Source organism: Ambystoma mexicanum, chromosome 2q, assembly GCF_040938575.1.
Source record: "Ambystoma mexicanum isolate Mex_15411 chromosome 2q, UKY_AmexF1_1, whole genome shotgun sequence".
In the NCBI taxonomy this organism is placed as follows: Eukaryota; Metazoa; Chordata; class Amphibia; order Caudata; family Ambystomatidae; genus Ambystoma; species Ambystoma mexicanum.
Window position 1 is genome coordinate 342,479,294 of NC_090924.1, and position 21,724 is coordinate 342,501,017.

At 45.4% G+C, this 21,724-nt stretch overlaps 1 protein-coding gene across 3 annotated transcripts in view; it reads left to right on the forward strand.

The window, feature by feature from the left end:
- The window catches only part of E4F1 (E4F transcription factor 1), a 1,100,649-nt gene that overhangs the window by 955,949 nt on the left and 122,976 nt on the right, over positions 1–21,724 (forward strand). For all 3 annotated transcript variants that reach the window (XM_069647347.1, XM_069647348.1, XM_069647349.1), the window contains one exon: positions 7,121–7,281. In XM_069647347.1, coding sequence (XP_069503448.1) covers positions 7,121–7,281 — 161 coding nt within the window. The remainder of the gene's footprint in view (positions 1–7,120; positions 7,282–21,724) is intronic.

Below are 21,724 nucleotides of genomic sequence, written 5' to 3' on the forward strand. Positions count from 1 at the left end.
GAAAAAATATGATACTTGGAAAAACATCCCAGATCTGGCAGCCTTGTGGGCTACCCAAGATTATATACTCAAAAAGGGTTGTAGTGGCAGGGGGACTTCAGAAGCAGTCCCCCTGCCACAGAATTAGGTCAGAGATCCAAAAACTAAAGAAGGAAAAAGCAAACATTTTAGGGGATCCTAAAAAGGTCGGCACAATTCCCAAAAATGGAATTAATCTCGAACAGCACTATTGCCTACATTCTGATGCTCAAAGTAGATTGTTAAATTGGGCAAGTAATAGTTAAGTTAGGCAAGCATCTTCATGTAACTTATTTAGTTCACTCTAGGAACCACAGTTTTTCCTTTTGTAAGCGCGAGAGGATACTGGACTCTGCCATCACATTGGTTAAAATGGTGACGTATGGGGTTGCTCTGCTGCCATGCTTTCCTACCGTGTTAAGGCTTGAGCCTGCCATGACTGAGATGGAACAGCTACTTGTAATCCTAGTCCTATGTAATGGGTATCTTTGTTTTGTTGCTTAATTAACAACCCTTGCTCTTTGCATCATGCCAGATCAAATGTCTCTACTATTCTCATGCAGACTCTACAGTGCATTATGGTGTTGGGCTTTTTATGTGTGGTACAGTGATCACCACAAACCTGAATTGTCTCTAATGCTGCTGGTCTTTTAAACGCAGGTGAAAATGTCACAGCCTACTAATTTGTTTTACTATTTAAAATAAACCGAAAAGAAATGTGAGTTTCAAATTGACTAATTCTACTAAGAATTGTATATATTTAAAATATTGTAGAAGATCCATATTATGTGCAGATATATGCTAAGGTTTATAAATATGGTGAAGATACCCATGATGGAAAACTAGGATTCCAAGTAGGTAACTTTTCCTTCTTGAAGGAGCTGTCTGTTTTTTGGGATAAGAGGTTTACCAAATCGGGCTTGCCTTTCGTACCTCTTTTAATAGATGGTTCTTTAAGTTTTCGTTTCAGCTCTCTAAGGTTGTTTACAATGAGATTTTCCTGGAGGGCTGTAACTTATCTAGTACTTTGACTCACCCCAAAAATTCATGTATGTACTGAACGGCTTTCTTTTGCTAATGAGTAGATGGGCAGACCCTGTGGCATCTGTGTCAAGGTCAGTCGCTTCCCCTGCCAATTACCTGTCCAAATCCGAGTTGTCCACTGTGAGGTTAGAAATCGATTTTTGCTCCTTTTGACCAATTATGTGAGTCTCCTTGTATTTATGTGGCTTTTTGATGTTCTGTTCCATCTCAATTGTAGCTTAATACATAGTCGTCTTTGAGACTGCGTTATTTTTAGTTTTGTAGCATATTGTGGTGCCACCACGTGTCCCAGAATAATGCTACAGAGAAGGAAAAGGATGCCGAGAAGAATGTGGTTGGCATGGTAACTAGCCATGCATGTTAATTGGCTGCAGTACTGATTTGTTATTGGGTTCTTGCCAATTAAGAGTTAGGATGGTAAGGTTTCTGTAAGCTACTGTGTATGCTAAGCAGGCACCTGCTTGCTCTACAGACTGCACAGCAAAAAAACAGCTTCACATATCTTTGTTCTTATTTTTTGTGCTTGTAGTTTATAAACCTTTAACACGTTTAACCCATCTAAATGATTCCAAACATCAATACGTTAAAAAATATATAAATGGGATTTTAGAGTAAAGTGAATGAATAGAATGTTGTTCAAAGAATTGTGAATTGACGTTACTGTTTTAAGCGATTTTTAGTGGAAAACTCTCACACGCACACACTCACGCACACTCTCTCACACTAAATGGTAGTACCAGAGTAAGCATAGGACATACAACTAAAACATGTAATACATCCTGAATCTCTGGGAGAAAGAGGATATATTCGTTTTTTGTTTTCCAGTGTTTCATGAACCAAGTATTCCACCAGTTTTCACTTGTCCCAACATAAACATAAGATAACACCTGACACTTCATTTTGGCAGTTCCCCCAGATAACGCATCCCACACACCCTTGTTCAACCTCACACCATCACCCTTACACTATCACTCAATCAATACCTAATCCTCACTCATCTCCCAGCACCATTCACCCAGACCCCACCTCGCTCAATCCTACCACCTGACACCACCCATCAAACTCCACCACACTGACGCCTCCTACCGCTCACCCACTCTTCAATCTCACACTACCACCTCACCCTACTCAACCACAAAACCTCTGCTATCCCAACCTTAAACCTCACCATCTCACCCAGCAGTCTCAAACACTTATTGTCACACCACCAAATCGCCACTACAGGATCCCCCATATCACCCAACCCATTCTCACGCCATCTCCCCCACTAGCACACCTACCTCACATCCACCCTACCACCTCCAAACCTTTCACCTGCCACATCATTTCACCACTCAGCACTCCCAATCTGACACATTACCTGACTATAGCGACTCGCATGCATCCTGTACTCGTCTTCTCACCCCCCACCTCTCCCACACATCCCTCAACACCATACAAGCACCTCACGTGAAGCAACCTTACATCACTACCTGAACCTACCCAAACTCACTGCACCCTATTAACCCTGAGCTCACCACCCTGCTTCAATCATCTATCCTCACTTTACCACTACACCCCAGCACCTTAACCATCCCACATTCTTACCCCTCAACCTCACACTACTAGCTCACACGTCCACCCAATCCACCCACCAGGTAGGAACTGATTCCGTGCTCACATCCTCACCACCTCACCCCAACCAACCCTACACACCACAGCACACACTAGCACACATTAACACACACAACCCCACACCTCACCATATCCAAACTCGCCACACCCTCATCCCACCACCTCATCCACCCTCACTCCATTAACCCACCCACTATCAACTTCTACCACCCATTTAACTCCGCCATCACCTTGCTCCATCGACCACCTCCCCCACACTACCCACTTAAACCGCCATCTTATCTCTGGTTTCCATATTCATTGTCTGGTGGATTCCCGTGCAGACCACCTTTTCAGGCAACAGAACGACAAGTCTCTCTGCTACGAACCTTGTGGTTTACCACCGCAATCTTCCTTCCAAAGTACTCTTGTTATTAAACCTTGTTCTCTAAAACCTACACTGCCGTCCCCGCTGAGCATATGCTGCAGCACTCCAAACTTTAACAAGGGAAAAACCAATGTAGCTGGTGCGGCAGTTCGTTATCCATGTACATAGGCTGTCTCATGGAAGTATCTAGGGTGTTGGGAGGCCCCGCTTTTAATTAAAAAAGAAACCGCGTATCTTTGAGCAAACCAAATTTCTGGTCCTGCCTGCGGTACAGGCTAGCCACAGTTTTGAAAGACAAGAGAGCAAAGACTTATAAGGCCAATCACCAGGAAGGTAATGAATTATTCCTGTATAAAACAAAGGTTTTCATTCACTGTATGCTTCGACATGTTGGCAGCAAATATTGTTAAATGGTCAACATGTATATTTAAGATTTATTACTATGTGCTCTGCCTGGCCTTTGTAGTGTTAGTGGAACCATCCGCTACATGTGGGGCAGTACCCGTAAGATTCCCCCACAGTACGGAAATGTGCATGCAGGGGGTCATCACATTGTAACCACTTGCAGTGGCCAAGGGAAAAGTCAATTCCCGATGTGTACACCAGCATCCTAGGTGCGTTTAAGAAAGGATCTATGATGTCTGAGCCTCCTTTAAAGAAGTATATAAATGTGTGGCAGAAAACTAGACCAGAGTAAAACTCCTAGAACGTGCCTGGAATATGAAGCCTTTTGTAGATGATGCTAAGAGATCATTTGCTGCAGTCAGTGAGCAGTGTGGACAAGAGAGGGATCTAAGGGGGGAGTCTGAAGGCATCCTGTGCATGTCAAAACCGCTTCGTCATAATGTGCATGCACATTGACCACATCCAAGATGATGGTGCAGCCTTTTGATGATTTGGCGTGTGATGCGGGGGGCTAAGAGGGACATGGCATACAGGCGCCCACATCTGTGTAGAATTGCATATTTGTTAGTAAAGATTTGGTGCAGTACCCTTTGGGAGACTACAACAACCTTGGCCTCCTGGCAATCGGAACCCTACCTTTGATATAAGTCTGTACTACACAGATTGGTAGTCTGGCTGAGCAGTCAGGCGTATCTCAAGAGGGGTCAATGTGAGCAGTAGACTCAAGATTTCTTGATTAAACAATTATTAATTTAAGTCCGTTTGAATAAGCCTTCTTCAGAATGGCCAGTCTATATAAGTAACACACAAATACACTCCAAAATACACTCTGTTTCTCAAAATCAGCAAGTACCCATGTGGGATGGCACACACACTTCCTACACCCGCAGGTGACTTAAATATCTAGGACACTGTGGACATTAATATATCACTGGTACGTTTAGAGCAATACTGTGATGGGTGTCAAAGAAAAGAGATATTAGAATAAAACAAAGGTAACACACATTTTCTGAAGCAGGTAAGAACTTTTGAACCCCCAATGCAAAGTAAGTTAACCCTTTCCTGGAAGGAAAGTAAAACACACAGAGGGAAGAAGAGTCATTCAGGGAGCCAGGCCAGCCAATGTTTATTGAGCAAAAGTGTAGGTGAGCTGAAGCACTTCTTGCAGGTAGGTAAATGTCTTGCACAATGTTTTAGAAGTCTTTATAGAAAAAGTAGAATCAATGTAGCGCCAAAAGCTCGCAGGCTTGTGAGGGGTAAAGCTGCAAGCAACTGTACAGAAGCAACCAAGACAAGTCTCAACTCAGAACAAATAAGGCTACACAACAAGAGGTAAGTTCCCTTAGTTTTACAGTACCTTTGGTTAGAAGAAATGGTTCCAGCTGGGTTCTGTTCCTGTGCAGCTCTGCAAATCCTGTTGTTCCTGGGCCTCAGTCGTGGGGACAAGAGGGAGGACGTCTGGGGACTCCTGCACAGCAATGGGACGGTCAGCAGCAGCAAAGGGAAAACTTCAATTCAGCGGCACTTCGCGTTTTCAGCTCCTCGCGTCTCAGCAAATAGCACCATCGTGGTTCTCGGCTACCACTTTGGACTTTCCTCGCATCTGGTGTCCAGCACTCTGTTGAGGTATCTCAGGCTTGGTCAGTCCTGCTTCATGGGAGTCCGGAGGATTCTGACTTAAAAGTGATACACCCAATCTGGTGTTCCTCTCCCTGGCACTTCGGTTCCAGCAGCAGCAGCAGTGGAAGTACAGCCAGCTTCGAGAGGATGTCCAGATGAGTTCACATTGGGGTTGATTGGTCTCACCAACCCAAAGGGAGAAGTCGTCCTTGCAGGGCTTCTCTAGTCGAGGTGTATTCGGAGCTTCAACACAGCAGCAGGGCTTCACTGGGCAAACCAATGGTCCAGGAGTTGCAGCAGGTATCTCATCCAAGTTCTTCTTCGGATTCCTTCGTCCAGTGGTCGACTCTGCCTTCCAAGCCACAAAGCCTTGCATATTATGCAGGTTTCTCCCATTCATTCCAGCCTAGCTGTCAATCACACAGCAGGATGGCTGTCCTTGCCGGACAGCCAGTTGGCCAATCGCCTTTGGGTACATTCCTGTAACCAAGGGAATTAAGCATAGGGAGTTTTGGCAACTCCCTCACTTCCTGCTTCTGCCAGACATCCTGTAGCCAGAGGCGGGCTTCACTCGTGAATCCCGCCAAAGACAAAACGAACAAAGGGACGAAACCTGGTTTGGCACAGAGAGTAAATCTCAAGAAGGACCTTTCCAGCAAGAAATCGTGAAAAAAGCCGGCCAGGGCCATTTTGACAAAATAGGCGCACATGGGTGCTGTACTGCAGCTGCGAACACAGTCCCCGGTAAAAACACACAACGGTAGTTAAAAGTAAACCACTGCCACCAGCCATTAATTGTAGAAAGGGTAACATAAAAATGTTACATGAGAAACTAGACAAAGGGGATACTAATTAACCCCTTGAGCACACTATTGTAAGATAGTGTGTGCTGTCTAGAAAGTTTCAAATGTAAGTAAAGTCAATTTCACTTCACTGCTCTTGGAAACAGTAGTTTATCCAAGAGAAGATATTTAAACCTTTGGGAAATTTGAAAGACTTCCCTTTGCCACTGCACTGAAGGTGCTGTGTGCCACAATGTAAAAATATGATGCCTATGACGTTTGCCAGACTCCAAAACCAAAAGAAACAGTGTTCAAATCGGAGAAAAATACATGAGGGAGTGGCAAAAAGGTCTCTCTCTCCAGGTTAAAAATTAAAAGTCCTACAGTCCAGCAAAAGAGCTGGGGGTCACTAAGGTAGAGAGGAATTGGCACATTTTTGAGAATTCTCCCTAACACTGTTGTACTGCCCATAAGCACCCTGATGACATCACTTATGGCATAACTTAGTACATCATCAAATTTCATGCAGAGTCGTCATTGAGTAAATAGTTCTTGGCAACAGAATTTCTGCAAAGCCAATAGATCTTAGGTTTCACTTTAACTATAGAGTGGCACTCTATTATATTTAAATATATACACACAAACAATATTTTATGAGGTGTATTTTATTGTGTATGTGTTTAGTTTTAATTGTACTTTGATACCAGCTTATACCTAACTAAGGGTGAAGCCTGACTGCTCTGCTACTTTGCCAATTGAGAGAGTTGGTCTAACTTGGTGACGTTGTTTTCCCTCCTTGGGATTTCTCTTCAAACCGTTCACCAGAGGCCTAACAATATTTGATTTTCATTACAAAAGAAAAAGGTTACTTGCCTTTAATTGCTATTAATCTCACTCACTGGCACGCCGTTCAAAGTATGTGCGTCTCCATATGATCTCACCATGCATCTCCTACTACTCTTCTGTTTCCTTTTTGAGGAAATAAGATTTCACGGTTATGTTTCCAAAAGGAAGATTGAGGCTTTTTATGGACTGTCGTTGTGAGACTCACTGTGATGTTAGATTGCCTGGCATAATTCTCACCGTAGGCTTTTCCCCAAGTCTTCACATAATGATTTTGAGGATTTATGCAAGTAATTCTACTGCGCAAACCTTGACCCTGGTGTGGCTTTCTTTTTTCCCCATTTTTCTTATTGCTTTATTTTATTGAAATGTGTCTATTTTTAAAGCATGTTCTACTGTTGTTAATTTCACCATAATGTCTTTACAGGTGGCTGTCTGCTTGCACTTAAAGATGCAGAAGACGTTTTAGTCTCTGAAGAAAATCAGTCATCTGACAGCATGACAGAAATGCTTGCATCTGAGGATCCTCACACAGTCCTAGTGGAGTTTTCTTCTGTTGTAGCAGACACTCAAGAGTACATCATTGAGGTAGAGCTGATCATGCCCTTCAATTCCTGTCTTTTACTGCCATATTCTCCATTGGAGAAGCTTTGGGCAACATTTCAAATGGGTATTTTCAGTCTGTTCATAGAATGTGCAATGTAGGCAAATGTAGTGCAATAATTCTAATTTCTCCTATCCGTGTGCCAGTAAATGTGAAGAAAGTGGACTTAATTATGTGCAATACCTTGATGTCTGTCTGCAGAATGACTATACCAAACCATACTCTGCACAAATCTTAAAAAGATGTCTTCTGCAGAATTATCTTGTTAGGGGTAAAACCAGATGTATTTCTTCATGCCCATTCATATATTTGTCTTCATCGGGAGGGTTACGGTTAGAGACAATGAATTGTTTTTCATTATCTATTTCTACATTTACCTTTTCTTCTGGGTTACCCAGTTATGTTTTGAAGGAAAAGTATGAGGATCTGACTTGGGGAGATTAGGCGGTTGCCAGACATTTGGTCGAAAAAAATTGGTCGACCAGACAAATGGTCGAACCAATTTGGTCGAAAACCAAATGGTCGAATTTTTTTTTTTTTTATTTTAACCCTTTTTTTTTTTTTTGGGGGGGGGGGTCCCCCCAACCCCCTTTTTTCTCTAAACACCCCTTTTTTAACTAAACGAAAACCCGAAAAATAAATATATAAATAAAAAAAAAAATTCGACCATTTGGTTTTCGACCAAATTGCGTCGACCAAATTGCAGTCGACCAGTTTTTTTTCGACGAGTTGACTGGACACCGATTAGGCAAAGCTGTACACGACATGGTTAGTGAGAGTATTACCTTTAGACACGCAGTTCGAAGAGACAACACTAGTAGCAAGAGCACAGGCTAAGAAAGGCCAATTATCAGTTAAGGAGTTTATTCACACAACAAAGATATAACAGTTAAAGGAACATGTAAAATGGAATTCAAGAACATAGGTATGCATGGTCTGGTGGGATTCTAATGATGGGAGACTGGGTTGTCTGAGAGAAGGCAATGGTTTTGTTTGTTGCAAATTTAGAGTAGCTTTGGAACCTCTAAAACAGGGGTTTGCAACTTGCCTATTCTTTGGGACTAAGGCACCCACACACTGTTGCCATTGACTGTTTGGCTAGTTCTGATGCGAGTTGTGTCCCAAAACATCTAGCAGGCCAAAGGTGGAAGGCCTCTTACCTACGTGATGGGTGCAAATATGTTCATAGGAAATAGGAGGACCAAAGCAAGTCAAGGTGTATTTCACTCCAGAGTTTTACGTTCAAAGGTTAAAGGAATTCACCAAAATAAAACATTAGATGCATTCTGAAGAAAAGATGATTTGTTGAAGGTTCTTTTTCTTGGTAATCAGTGAGCTTCTAAAGCACATACAATATTTTGAGTTGGAGCATCAAACATTTGTAGGATGCCAAGTAATGACTGAGTGGGCTTAAGCAGCTTTAGATTTTAGGGGGCAGGGTGAGGGTGTATGGGATGGTCTATATTTAACGACCCCAATTGCCCTAGGGTTATTGGTCTCCTGAGAGTCCAGGGACCAAGAGGGTTTGAGGGATTGCTTACTAATGTGTCTTGATGTTCATAAGTAGGTCAAACTGATGGGTCGGTTGTCAGTAGTAGTGAATGCCCTGCTCCTACCTCACACTGGAGCAAGCCAAGGTGGAATTCCTGCTCCTCTCTAACATTGAACAGCTCCCGCCACCAATCGCCAGAACTAGCTCTCTGACATGAACCTCTAGGGAACCCTTTGTCGATTGTCTGGGATTCCACATAGAGAGCCTTCTATGGAAAAACAAGCCTTTTGTACCAGACACCATCTTTGCATACACTGTACAGGCCCTGATCCTACCTCACTTTCACAGTGGAAACATCATGCTCACAGTCCCACAAAACACCCTATCACCTATGAGAAGCATTCCTAAACACCTAGCCCATGCCTCATCACTGTATCTCTAAAGATAATTTCATCACACCCACATTTCTCGAACTACACTCCCTGCCCCTAAAAATCATACATCACCTTCAATGCCAGCTGCGTCATATACAAAGCTGTCACCATGCACAATCCCCTTTACCTGGCAGAATGTCTCCATCTCCAGCAGTAATTGCATTACATGGGGTCAGGAAATGGCCAGAATGGTATACCTTCTCACTACCACAGTCTATAGCCCATTCCTTCTGTCACATGTTTCCAATTACCTGAAAATGTTAACTGTTCCCTGCTACCTTCAATGGTATGCTGCTAATGCATGCTATGATGTAAGGACGGTTAGCCCCCTGAAACCATTTACAGTATGCCTGTAATCCCTACTGGTCTACACTGTTCCCTTGCTTTCCAAAGCTATTTTATGCTGAATAAATTCACAAAAGGCATCTAAACTAAATTGTGTGTTTTCATGTCTGCAGGGAAGGGGTTCCAAGTGTCCTCTTGTCCATCGATGTCTCACCTGATTACTGCTTTGCAGGCATTAAGGGTGGTTAGGTTGGCTTAGATGACGAGTGCAACTGCTAGGAGATGACATCAGCTGACTTTCCAACTTGCTTGCGAAAAGGTCACTGAAAGTAGCAATGCAGTGCATTGCTATTTAACACGAGGTGGGTTAGGGATGGAACAGGGCGTGCCATGAAAGATATGATTGTGCAAAGCTGACCACTTAGCTTTTCGTGTAACCTCTAGGCACTGGACTTCGGTTCTTTGCTGTGCAAGGTCCATGGTGACGTCCAAGCAAGTTTCCAGAAGACTCTACATGTGTGGCACTTAGTTCCAATTTCCAGTGTGCAATCTCAAGTTGTCTCATGTCCCTCCTCTCTAACAAAGGTAGCTCAGCCTTTTGGACCCAAAGCTCTGCCGTCAGAAGTGGTGGTGGGAGCAAGGAGACTTTCTTGCAGCAAACTACCACTACCACTATCAAGGAGCTTGTGACGCTGATGCCACAACAGGCACAGATGCTATAACATCTCTAGTGTGCATGCATAAGTGCAGAACGGCCCTTCCTCTTCTTGGGGATGGGCTAATAGAAAGGTTTGAAGATTAACACTATTTTTACTAACAGAGACAGAGTGGTTAATTGGAAGCTGCCACCACTATTTCTAATAGGGCATACTGTGTAAGGGCAATTAACCTAGGACACCAGTGACCCTCAGTGACTGACACTTTCTAACTATTTTCTCACAACAGCTCATACGTGACAGCTCAGCACAGTGGACTTCCCCATAAGAGTAAACTGGTTTGTTTTCTTTCATATGTGGTAAATCCAACATAGGAGACAGACAAGAAGACCTGTGCAATGGAATTCTTTTATTAAAGGAAAGAATATCTCTTCTAACCCTACTTCTATAACAAGTTCCCTATTCTTCAACAAAGCGAGCCGTAAACGCGGTTCTAGTCAGGATGTCTTACAAAAACTCTGTCCAAACCTAACATCTGCCCTACCACTATTTCAAAAACATAACATAAACTTAGCCTTGGAGAGGACTACTTCTCCCTTAAATTGACTAGTGGTGGCAGATTTTCTGACCCCCCTCCCCACCTCCCACCCAAAGAGTTCTCAGTGCTTTCTCAGGCCCGCTGTTGTAGTTCTAAAGTCTTTTAGGCTTTCTCTTTTCCTAGTGGTATTTGGTCCGTGCACTGGAAAGCTGTGACCCACCTGGTAGTTTTCCAGGTCCCACAGGAAGAACTATGATCGTAGGGTTCCGATTTGGGAAGTGGCTCAGTAGTGTGCAATGGTTCAAAATCACAAAGATCTCAGGAAACTTCCGTGTGCTGGCGGAATGTGTGTGTGGAGGACTGGTGACAGAATTGGGCAACACTGGCATTGCACAAATGGTTCCGTGAGAGGCAGCAGCGGTGTGGAGGTCAATATGGGGGATGACCGCCTTTGATCACTCGCCCCATGGTGCAGCGTTGCTGTTAACCAGCTGGGAGCCAGTGTTTAAATTCACCCATCAAATACTCCTGCTGCAAGTACGGTGCACCACATCTGACTGAAATCGTCTGTTTGCACACCGAGGGGGGAGGTCCACGGCTCTATAAAAGGAGTGCAGAGAATGGATGTGGTGATGAGTGAAATGAGGCAGTCAGCTGGGCAGAAAGAGGCTAGCTGAGCAGAAATGAAAGGACGGTGGAGGCAGAGAGTGCACAGGAGTGGACTGTAAAGCACAGTGAAGGATGGAGAGAGTAGTGTAGTGTAGCAGAGCAGATAGTAGCCTATAGTGGGGGTGAGAGATAAGGAGGAGAGCAAAGAGGAGAGAATGCAAAAGGGTGAGATGGAGAGGAAGTGGCTCAAGCCAGAGAGAATAACGAAGAAGTGGAGAGTATGCGAGTGGAGCAAACCAGAAAACAGAAAGCAAAGTTGGAGAGAGGAAGAAAACAGAGTAGAATGAGGAGAAAAGAGCAAGTATGCCAGATTCAATAAAAGGAGGGAATAGAGGGTGACAAAACAGTTAAAACAAGAGAACACAGGGAGAAAGAATACAAATAAGGAGAGGCAGAAGGGGAGAGATCAAGAGAGGGTCCCAAAAAGCATAAGCAATGTAAAAGAGAAAATCGAAAAACCTTAACACACAGAAGGACAGGTTCCAGAAGGATGAGATTCTAGAATCATCCAGAAGAGGGGAGCAATAAGGGATTGTATGAGGGTCTTAAGGTAGCATGTGTCAAACATATGTGAGTAATGGCTTTTCCATTGTTCCAGGGAGCAACCTCAAAGCTCCCTGGGCCCAGGACACTCTTAGGCAGTATGTCCAAAGTGGGGTGAGACCTAAAACAAATCCACAGCCCATGAACATGGTAGGTGACTACAATGACAGCAGCAACAAAGACCCAAACCAACCATGATGGAAGTGCATGGAACACTTAAATCCCCATTTACTGCCTTTTGCTTGACTGCCAGGTAGTGGATACTCGCTGACATGTTGGTGGATTTGATGGACTATGGTTTCAAGCATGCTGAAATTTCTTCTTTTTAGCTTCACATTTGAATATTAATTAACCTTTTGATCCAGTCACCTCAGTCTTTATGTATTTCTCTGGTAGAATATACTTAGTTGAACCCTGTTTTTTTAAGTCCAGAGTACTTCTTTAATCCCTTGGCATGACATCACCCACATCCAGTAGGTGACCGAGACCGATGTGCAAGGCTTAAAAGCTCATGATATTAAAAGATGAACTAAATGATAAACACCATGTTCTCACACAGCACTATGGAGTTGGTGTTTGTTACTGCACTCATGCCATTTGTTATGGGCGGTAAGATTTGAAGTGGGTTTAAAGGTTATTAGTCTGTTTAAAGATCATGGTTTATCATTCAGGACTATTAGACAGTGTTAGAACATGTAACATTGTTTATTGTAGATTAGTTAAAACCTGGGTAGGAGGTAAGGAGATATGAATAGACAGTGGAGGGTGAGATCTTGGCGATTATCAAAAACTCATACAGCTGACACATTTTCTACCCTTACTCCAGAACCACCTGTTTACTTCCAGCATGAACAATTGCAATGTTTTCTGCTCCAGGAGTTCCATTCGATGAGTGCCCTGGGAGATGTACTGGTGATTCCCTGGGAGTTCGATTTGGTCTATGTTTTCCCTCCATTCTGCTCATTTGTCTGGTCCTGAGGAAGTGGAAGCAGAGCGGAACCACCATGATCTTGCTCCTCGCTCTGCCTGGAGGACTTGCTACCTGGCCATGCAGGACATGCTGCTATGTCCTCAAGGAAGGATCCCTTTGATTGAAGACCTTATCACGTGGGTTTAAACCGGTTACTTCACCCTAATGCTAGGACTTTGAAAGTGCACACTTGACTATTGGGAGTTTGAGGTTAAGGTATCAAGTTTGGAATCTCTGAGGAGGTTCTTGATGTGATGTTTTCTGCAAGATGTATTTCTATTCTTGTCGCTTTCACAAGTTCTGAAGTCGGTGCTGAGATAGGTGCATTGATCTGTTGTCATGTTCCATCGTCACTGTTTTGGAATACTGCTTTCTTTGGCAAACATAGAGACCATCAATTGTTTGCTACCCTTTCCATCTTCAAGCAGACACTGAAGCAGGGTTCCTATTTTTCGGTCTCTAAGGTCCTTCAGTTTTTGAAAGGCCAGACAAATGCATTTTATCCTAAACCATTTGTTGTCCCTTCTCAGGGCCATAACTTGTTTTCATTCTTGATTTTATGGAAGGATTCTGGAACACCAGCCGTGGTCTCTCGGGAAATGAGGTGGGCGGGTGCTTGAGGGGGGTATGTTAACCTACATGGGCGTAAAGTCCTGGGCCTAAAACACTCTTTCCTGACTTTGGTCAGCGGAGGGGTGGTCAAAGATTCATTCATTCATATATATACTTTGAAACAGGTGACATTTGGGCACAAGGCCCCAAACCATCTTATGGTTGGACTTCATAGAACAGCTTATAATTATCCTGAATTGTTCTTTATATTTCATCTGAGTACTAACCTGTGTTTCACTGGTCACTGAATCAAATGCTATTCTAGATCTCCTAAGGGTAAATGTATATGTCTGTTTTATTAGTGTTGGTGTGACAATATTTGATGAATGGATGTAGAGGAGCAGGTGGATGCATTTCCCCTAGCTCCCGCCCCATCACCGCTGTCATATTGGAACAGCAGGAGAATAGCTCTATGTGGGACTCCATGTGATGTCCCTATACCGCATCGAGTGTATGAGAGAGGATATGCACTCAGGCAACCATACCGAATGTACCTTCTTACTGAAAGAGTGGAAGGATGTCAGCATGTACCGGTGCACATCATGGAGCGCTGAGTAAAATCTGATGAGGACAGAGTGATTTCATGAAGAAGATATACGAGGACATACTGAGACGATATGAAAATACTGAAATACTGAAGAGTAACAATGTAACTGAATTGACAAGAGAAACATACGAAATGATAGTCATCATATATACAAAGAAAATAAAATAACTTTCTGACTAATACGTTTAAATGCGCAGTAAAGCAAGGTAGATGAGACATATAGAAGCTTGTTATAGAGGAAAATATAACGTGACCAGGACAACCATAATATGAAGATGGACGTCGGCTCGTATTAAGACTCAATACAGCTACTTCAGAGACAGATCAGGTATGCACAGTCGGGAGACGTTGGAGAAATAGCTTTGTGTGCAAAAAAAAAGAGGAGTATATGTTGGCATGGGATCAAGGGTGCTATTTTTGGAGTAATTGCAAGGCACAAGGGGAGGCAGATGGATAAATCATGTACGTGAGACATATTTCTATTAGATTAAAGAAGAAGAAAACATTTGCAAGAGCCAAGTATTGGCCAATTAACCGTGGATAAGGTCTATACAAGATGGAGTGAGCAAGCCTATAGAGGCCAAGAGGAGCAAGAACACCCAGTATAAGTAAATCAAATAGCAGTAACTAGGAGGTTGAAATTGACAAATTTGCGGTCTCCTCACATCTGATTCAGAAGTCGAAAACAAGGGCTAGTCATTAACCATTGGATGAAGATAGTGATGCGCTTACGCTCCCTCAAATATCACAGAACAGAGAGCAGGCTACAAGGTCATCAAACTTTGGCTCATGGCCGGACTGATGAGAGATGATGGATTAATTGGGAAAGCAGGGAGTAATCTGATGTGACTCGAGCATCTGGGTTTTGTTTTGCTTACGTGCTGCTAACAAGCCGAAAGTCCAAATTTGGGTGAGAATGCCAACCAATCAGAAGGTCTCTGGGGCGATGTGCTATACAATGTTGCTTAAACCAATCCGCTGCCATTTTCTCTGCTATAATCAGTATTTTCAGATGCTTGTGAATCTGCTTAGAATCACATGCTGTGCAATATAGTCCGACATCTATTGGTCACCACGGAGTATTGCATTTTTCTTTTGAAGATCGAAAGGGGACGTTGACATGGGCGTGTCTGTTAAACTATCCCTACTGTGACATCTACTGTACCTAAAATCCCTCACGCGTCGAGGTCCCTCAGATAGTTTTATTCCACTCAACCAGTTGGTCGCATTATGCGGAGCTCACTAGAGTAAATATTGCGTACTTGTCCCACGACCTCATGGGCTTCATGCCGCCTAAGGCATCCACAACTGCTTGGCAACTGGTGAACTGCTCCACGTCTGTCGACAGTGTGTCCTTGGTCCTCCGGTCAGGCCCTTACAGTAGGGAGAGTGGGGCCCTGGGGTTTTTCTTTTTCAAGAATGCATTTCCTTTTCCCTTTTCTTTCCCTATTTGGTCCGCCTGCCATCACCCTCTGCTATGGAGAGGATGCCTTTTAAATTGTGTCTGTCGTGTAATGGCAAATTCCAGTGGAAGGACACCCATCGCTGTTGCAATCTGTGTCTACCTCGAGAGCGCGATGATCGTTCAAGTAAGTCCAGCAAGCTCTTTCGTCCCAAGACGTTCAAGGACAGGCGGACTAAATGGTGGGCGGCCTACACGATGCAGGCTGAAAGCCATTCCCCCGTTGACGCCGTCGCTTTGGATGATGAGGAATCAATCGGCAGCCATGGCTCCGAACTGGAAGCCATCGACCTTTCGGTGGAACCTTTAAACTCCCAAATGCATACCTCTGGCCCCGACAGACAGGCCACTGGCTTTGTTGTGGGGAGTTCACACCCCAGCGACAGGGGCACACACCACAATGTACTAAACACACAACCCCCAAGGCGGCCTCGACGGAAGCGTTGAAGCGCGCAAAGGCAACAGGGCTGCCGAAAACATTGGCGCCTTCCGAACCTCGCAGTTTGGTGCCCTCCATGCAAGATGTCTTTATGGCATGCGATTGGGCATTCTTCTGGCAAGAGTGTTCACCCAAAAAAGCTTATGGTCGCCAAAACGCCATCCAAAGGCACACAAGCACCTAGGGCTTCGGTGGAATCGACGACTGCGATGGCGCTATCAGGCACATCGAACCTGCCATTCAGCTGCCGAAAATCTGCGAGAGTCTCTTGGCTATTATTTCGGCCGCTGCAGAACACAAGCGAACCCCCCCTTGTCTAGAGTACTCTGAAGCCCCACAGCCTCTCTCGAAGGCCTTATCAGGAAAATCTCCCCCTTCTAGACAAACTGTTCCATCTCCAGACACCTCTGCATCTTCCCTATAGACTAGGGAAAGATTTGAAAATGATATGGACAAAATGGCCCAATGTATTGATTTCTCAGATAAATATGACTCCCAAGATACCTAGGGAAGAGGACTCCTGCCCCATTCCACAAAAATTGCAGAAACTTCCAGTCTCTGTACAAGGCTACCATGAGGATATCCTAGATGTCTCAGAACAGGAGGCGACATATGAGGACATACATCCATTTGCTCAGGACACAGCTGAACAAGACCCAGATTGGGATCAGGATCAGTCAGGGGATCAAGGGGCTTGGCTATCACCTACACACACACCCTTGACCCGGACTTCATTTGTCTAGACCCACCTTCTTCAAATCCACAAATGGAGTTGTAACCTGTAGATGACCAAATGTTGTTCAACGTCATTTTAAAGAGGGAGGCTGATCATTTCGAGATCGCTACACATGAGGCCGTCCCTGACTCTGACTTTGTTGAAAATATCCTCAAGGAGAAGCCTCCCATCAGACAATCCCCTTGCTTAATACTATAAAGAAGCGCCTAGCTTCTTCTTTGTTATCACTGTTCCTCACACGGGCAGTCAATCCTTAGGTTCTGCCCATCTCCTTCCGACCCCCTGTACATACAGGGTCATGCCACACCAGACTCCCTGGTAGTTACAACCACCAGAAAGAGGGCAGGGGTTACACTGGCCACGGCAGAAGCCCCCCTGCTAACAATAAGAGACTCCTGGCTAGCTACAGTGACGCAGTGGGGGCTACTTCAGGAAGGCCTTCAAGAGGTCCCAGAGCCCACGCCTGCTGGTGGTTGTGACTGATGGCAGACAGGTGACTCACAATATATTAAAGAATACTCTGGACGTGGCTGAGACCGCCAGACACACTCTATCACTACATACTATCTCCACCAAAAATATCGCCGTACATACGGTCGTTTGTCTCGCCATAGGTGATATTTTTGGGGGGGATCATTTGTGGGAGCGGGAGTTGCGGGGGTGTCCCCCGCACTTCTAAAAATAATGCAGGGGTTGCGGGCGTGTCCCCCGCAGGGTCCATGGCTCAATATCGCTGCAGAAATATGGCGATAATTTTGTATCGCCATATTTTTGCGGGGATATTAACACACGGAACCACCCAGGGGACTCTACTTGAGCGACACGTCTGGCTGAAGAACTCGGGTTTTAAACCAGAAACTCGGGCCTCTCATTAATAAACCCATCAAGTTCTCCAACCACTTTGGTAAAGCTGTTGATGACTGCCTGGAGACTGCCAAGAAGGAGCACGAAAAGCTGAAATCACTCAGCCAGATCACAGCCAAGCCCTTCCACCAGCGTGGGGGCTCCAACTCTCGCTGTTCCTTTCTTGGGCAATCTTTCTCCCTGTCTCCCCATGGACAAACATGGCTGTGGAAGTACCTCCTGGTCCTCCGGCCAACGCACTTCCGGTAACAGCCAGCATCAGCAGAGAGGTCCTCGTAGAGGCATGGGTAAAGGCAGGCACTCTACTCCAAGAGGCTCCCCGGCCTCCACCTGAAAGTGACTGTCTGGTTGGGGGTCACTTGTAGTCATTCATTCACGCTTGGGAGGGGATCACATCAGGCCAGTGGATGTTAAAGACCGTTACCCACGACTACTGCATCGAGTTTCACTGGCCACCTCAATACCACCCACTGAAGAGCAGACGCCAGCACACCTGTAAATCCTGCTGGAAGAGGTGCAGATCCTTATGAAAAAGGGTGCTGGAGAAGCCGTCCCCATTTACCAGGTAAACAAGGGTATTTATTCAGTGTACTTTCTTGTACCCAAAAAGGATCTCACCATGCACCCTTTGTTAGTATGTTGTAAAGACTGGTAGGGGGTGTCTGTACTTCTGCTCTCTATATGGTAGAGGAGAGGCACAGAAGACCCCAGCCAAGATTCTTTATTACGGTAGCAATGGACGAGCAATCAAGGCCTAGCTTCTCAAGAGGTGATGCAGGCTGGTTCTTAAGTACAGTGTAGTCCCCAAACCCCCACAAAGGAATGTCCACACACTATTACTGAAAACACAGTCTTTATATAATTAATATTCAAAGGTATGTACACAATCACAATAACGCACTTTGTACTCGGAAGTCAATAATGATAAATATATACAATTCTAAAGTGGTACCACCAATGTTATCGAACCTCATTAAAGTGCATCAACTGTATGGTTAAAATGTCACACAGATCAATAACAAGGATACCAGCAATAGAGATAGGAAGGAACGCAAGACGGTTGAAACAATAGGCAGAATGCTGACCCCTACCAATAGGCACAGTTGTGTGTGGAGATCCCCCCCACCTGGGCAACCTGTAAATAAAGATATATAGCACAAGCCCAGTCCATGCAATGTTCAACAGTCTTATTTCCTCCTGTTAAGGTTTTACCCCCCCAATGTACCTGGTGGAGTAGAGTTCTCTGAAGATGCGTTGACCGATCCTTCTTGAGTGACTCCCTTTAAAGCAGGAGCCACAGATCGTCGAGAGGCGCAGAGGAACTCGGCGTTCGGTGTCGGGGAATCGACGGCCCTTCTTGAGTGCCCTCCCTTTAAAGCAGGAGTCACTGGTCGGCGAACAGGTTGAACTCCGGCAGTGAAGTGGCAGCTTTGTTCCTAGTGGTGCTCGTCGACAACAGAGCGTTGGCGTCCTGCAAGGAAGAGGCGTGCGGGGCACCTCGGTGACGGTAGTTCTGGACTGCAAAGAGATGATGAAGAACTGTGGCCCAGCAAGGGCGTTGGGTGGCGGAAACCCACCGGTGGATGCTCCTCGGCGCGTCGACGGTCAGGCCTTCTCCAGCGGGTTAAAGGGTGACGATGCAGACGAGAGCGTCCGATGATCAAATGAAGTTCTTAGGCAAACGGAAGCACAGCGGCTCCGGTCGGCGACGGCAGTCGTCGACAGTGGCGGACAACAGTCGGGGTGCTTCTCTTTGAGATTCTGCGGCAGTCCCCGTCTCGGGTCGGCAGCCTGTCGAAGGTCTGTCTACCAGGGAGCGTTGGCAAAGATCAGCGGTGCACGATGGTCCCTCGTAGCTCGGGAAGAGGACGCCTTACCAGGTCCTCTCTGGGTCAGTCCTTGGAGACACAGCAGCTTTCAGATTGTGAAGGAGAGCAACAGCAATTCTTCTCGTCCAGCAGGGCTTCAAGGTAAAGCTTCAGTTATTCCAGTTACCCGTAGTGGACTTCAGCTTCTGAACACGATTCCTAGCAGTGAGAGGTCCCCAGATATACTGTTGATCTCCCGTTCATTCCGCTGGGTCACACTCAAGCATCCAATCACGACTAAGGGCATTCATGCAGGCTGGCAGCCAATCAGGCACACAAGGTATTCAGGCCATTCACTTCTCTCCAGACACTGACAACAAGTTATGTGTATTGGGACAAGTACCGAGCCATTCAACACTCCAAACTGCATTCATACCGGTTTTGGGCAGGGCTGTCTCAGTCATTGTGTCAACCACCAGATACTAGACATCCACAACACAGAAGGCATATTCGTCACACACTCTATTCACCCAGGTCCCACCCACAGGAGGTACCCACAACATACATCACCGGGAAGGCTCCAGCCAGTCTGGCCAGGCCTTCACAACAACACCATATATGGTAATTCCACACAACAGCCAGTCAGGGGGAAGGGACAGAGTCGGGGCTTCCCAGGACTTTGGGCAAACAAGGTAATAGAAAGCAAGAGGCCGCAGGGGCCATTTTGTTTTCCATCCGGAATCAACTGATCCCAATGGCAGGGCCGGGGTATCCTAAAATGGAGGATACTCCGCGCACCTGTCAAATTCAGCATGGAGCTGCCACCAGCCCATACCCTGCTCTGTGGGCCACCCACAGGTGCCCAAAAACATACACTAGGAGCACAGGGTTGTACCCCCACCCATGGGTGCCATAAGGGTATCCCACGGGTCCGTTCACCAAACCAAAAGAGAGAGAGAGCTGCATCGCCAGGAGTCCCACATGAACTCCTGTGCGGAAAACACGACAGAACACACGATAAAAAGCAGTAAAGGACAAGGATACGGAGGCCCTGTCCCTCCGATGCATTTCCAGCATCACATATGTCAAGCCACAAATATTCAGAATGACAACACTGGAAGAGGTAATCCCACTGTTGCTGTATTAGGAAGAATGATCAGTAATGTGCTAATTCCTCTCTCTTAGAGACCCCATCACTTTTGCTGGACTCTAGGACTTTTTAATTTTGAATCTGGAGAGAGTGAGACCTTTTTCCCACTCTCTCATGTATTTCTTCTGTGATTTGAACTCTGTATTTTTGGAGTCTGACAAACTTCATAGGCATCCTTTTGCACTGTCACACAGCACCTTCAGTGCAGTGACACAGGTAAGTCTTTCAAATTTTCCAAGGTTTAAATACCTTACTCTTTGATTAATTACTGTTTCCAAGAGTAGTAAAGTGAAATTGACTTTACTTTACATTGTAACTTTCTAGACCCAGCACACATCATCTTACACTAGGGTGCTGGAGGGGTTACTTAGTAGCCCAATTGTCTAGCTTCTCATTTTTTATGTTACCCTTTACACAGTTAATGGCTGGTGGCAGTGGTTACTTTTTACTACCGTGTTGTGTTATTACCGTGGGCTGCGTTCACAGCCACAGTAAATCACCCATGCGTGCTATTTTTATCAAAATGGCCGTGGTCTACTTTTTTTCGCCATTTCTTGTTGTTTTGGTCCTTCTTGATATTTACTCTGAGCGCCAAATCAGGTTTGGTTCCTTTGTTTGTTTTGTCTTTGGCGGCATCACGAGTGAAACCCGCCTCTGGCTCCAGCGTGTCTGGTGAGGGCAGGAAGTGAGGAAGGTTCCCGAAACTCCCTGTGCTTAGTCTCCTAGGAGACAGGAATGCACTCCTAGGCGATTGGCCGGCCGGCTGGCTGGCCGTCCGGCAAGGTGACTGGTCTGGGTGACTGAAAGCTAGGCTGGAATGAATGGGAGCGAGCTGCATAAAAGGCGAGGCTTTTGGCTTGGAAGGCAGAGTCGACCACTGGACGAAGGAATCCGAAGAAGAACTTGAAGAGGACGCCTGCTGCAACTCCTGTACCGTTGGTTGACCGGTTAAGCCCTGCTGCTGTGCTGAAGCTCCAAATTCGTAAGGACAGAGAAGCCCTGCAAAGACGACTTCTCCCCTTGAGTTGGTGGGACCATTCAACTCCAAAGTAAGCCACCTGGACATCCTTCTCAGAGCTGGTTGAAGGTCTGTTGCAGTCAAGGGAGAGGAACACCAGTTTGTGGCCAAGTGCTCTAGGAAGATCCTCTGGACTCCCAGGAAGCAGGACTGACCGAGCCTGAGCCCCCTCAGCAGAGTGCAGGACTCCAAATGCAAGAAAAG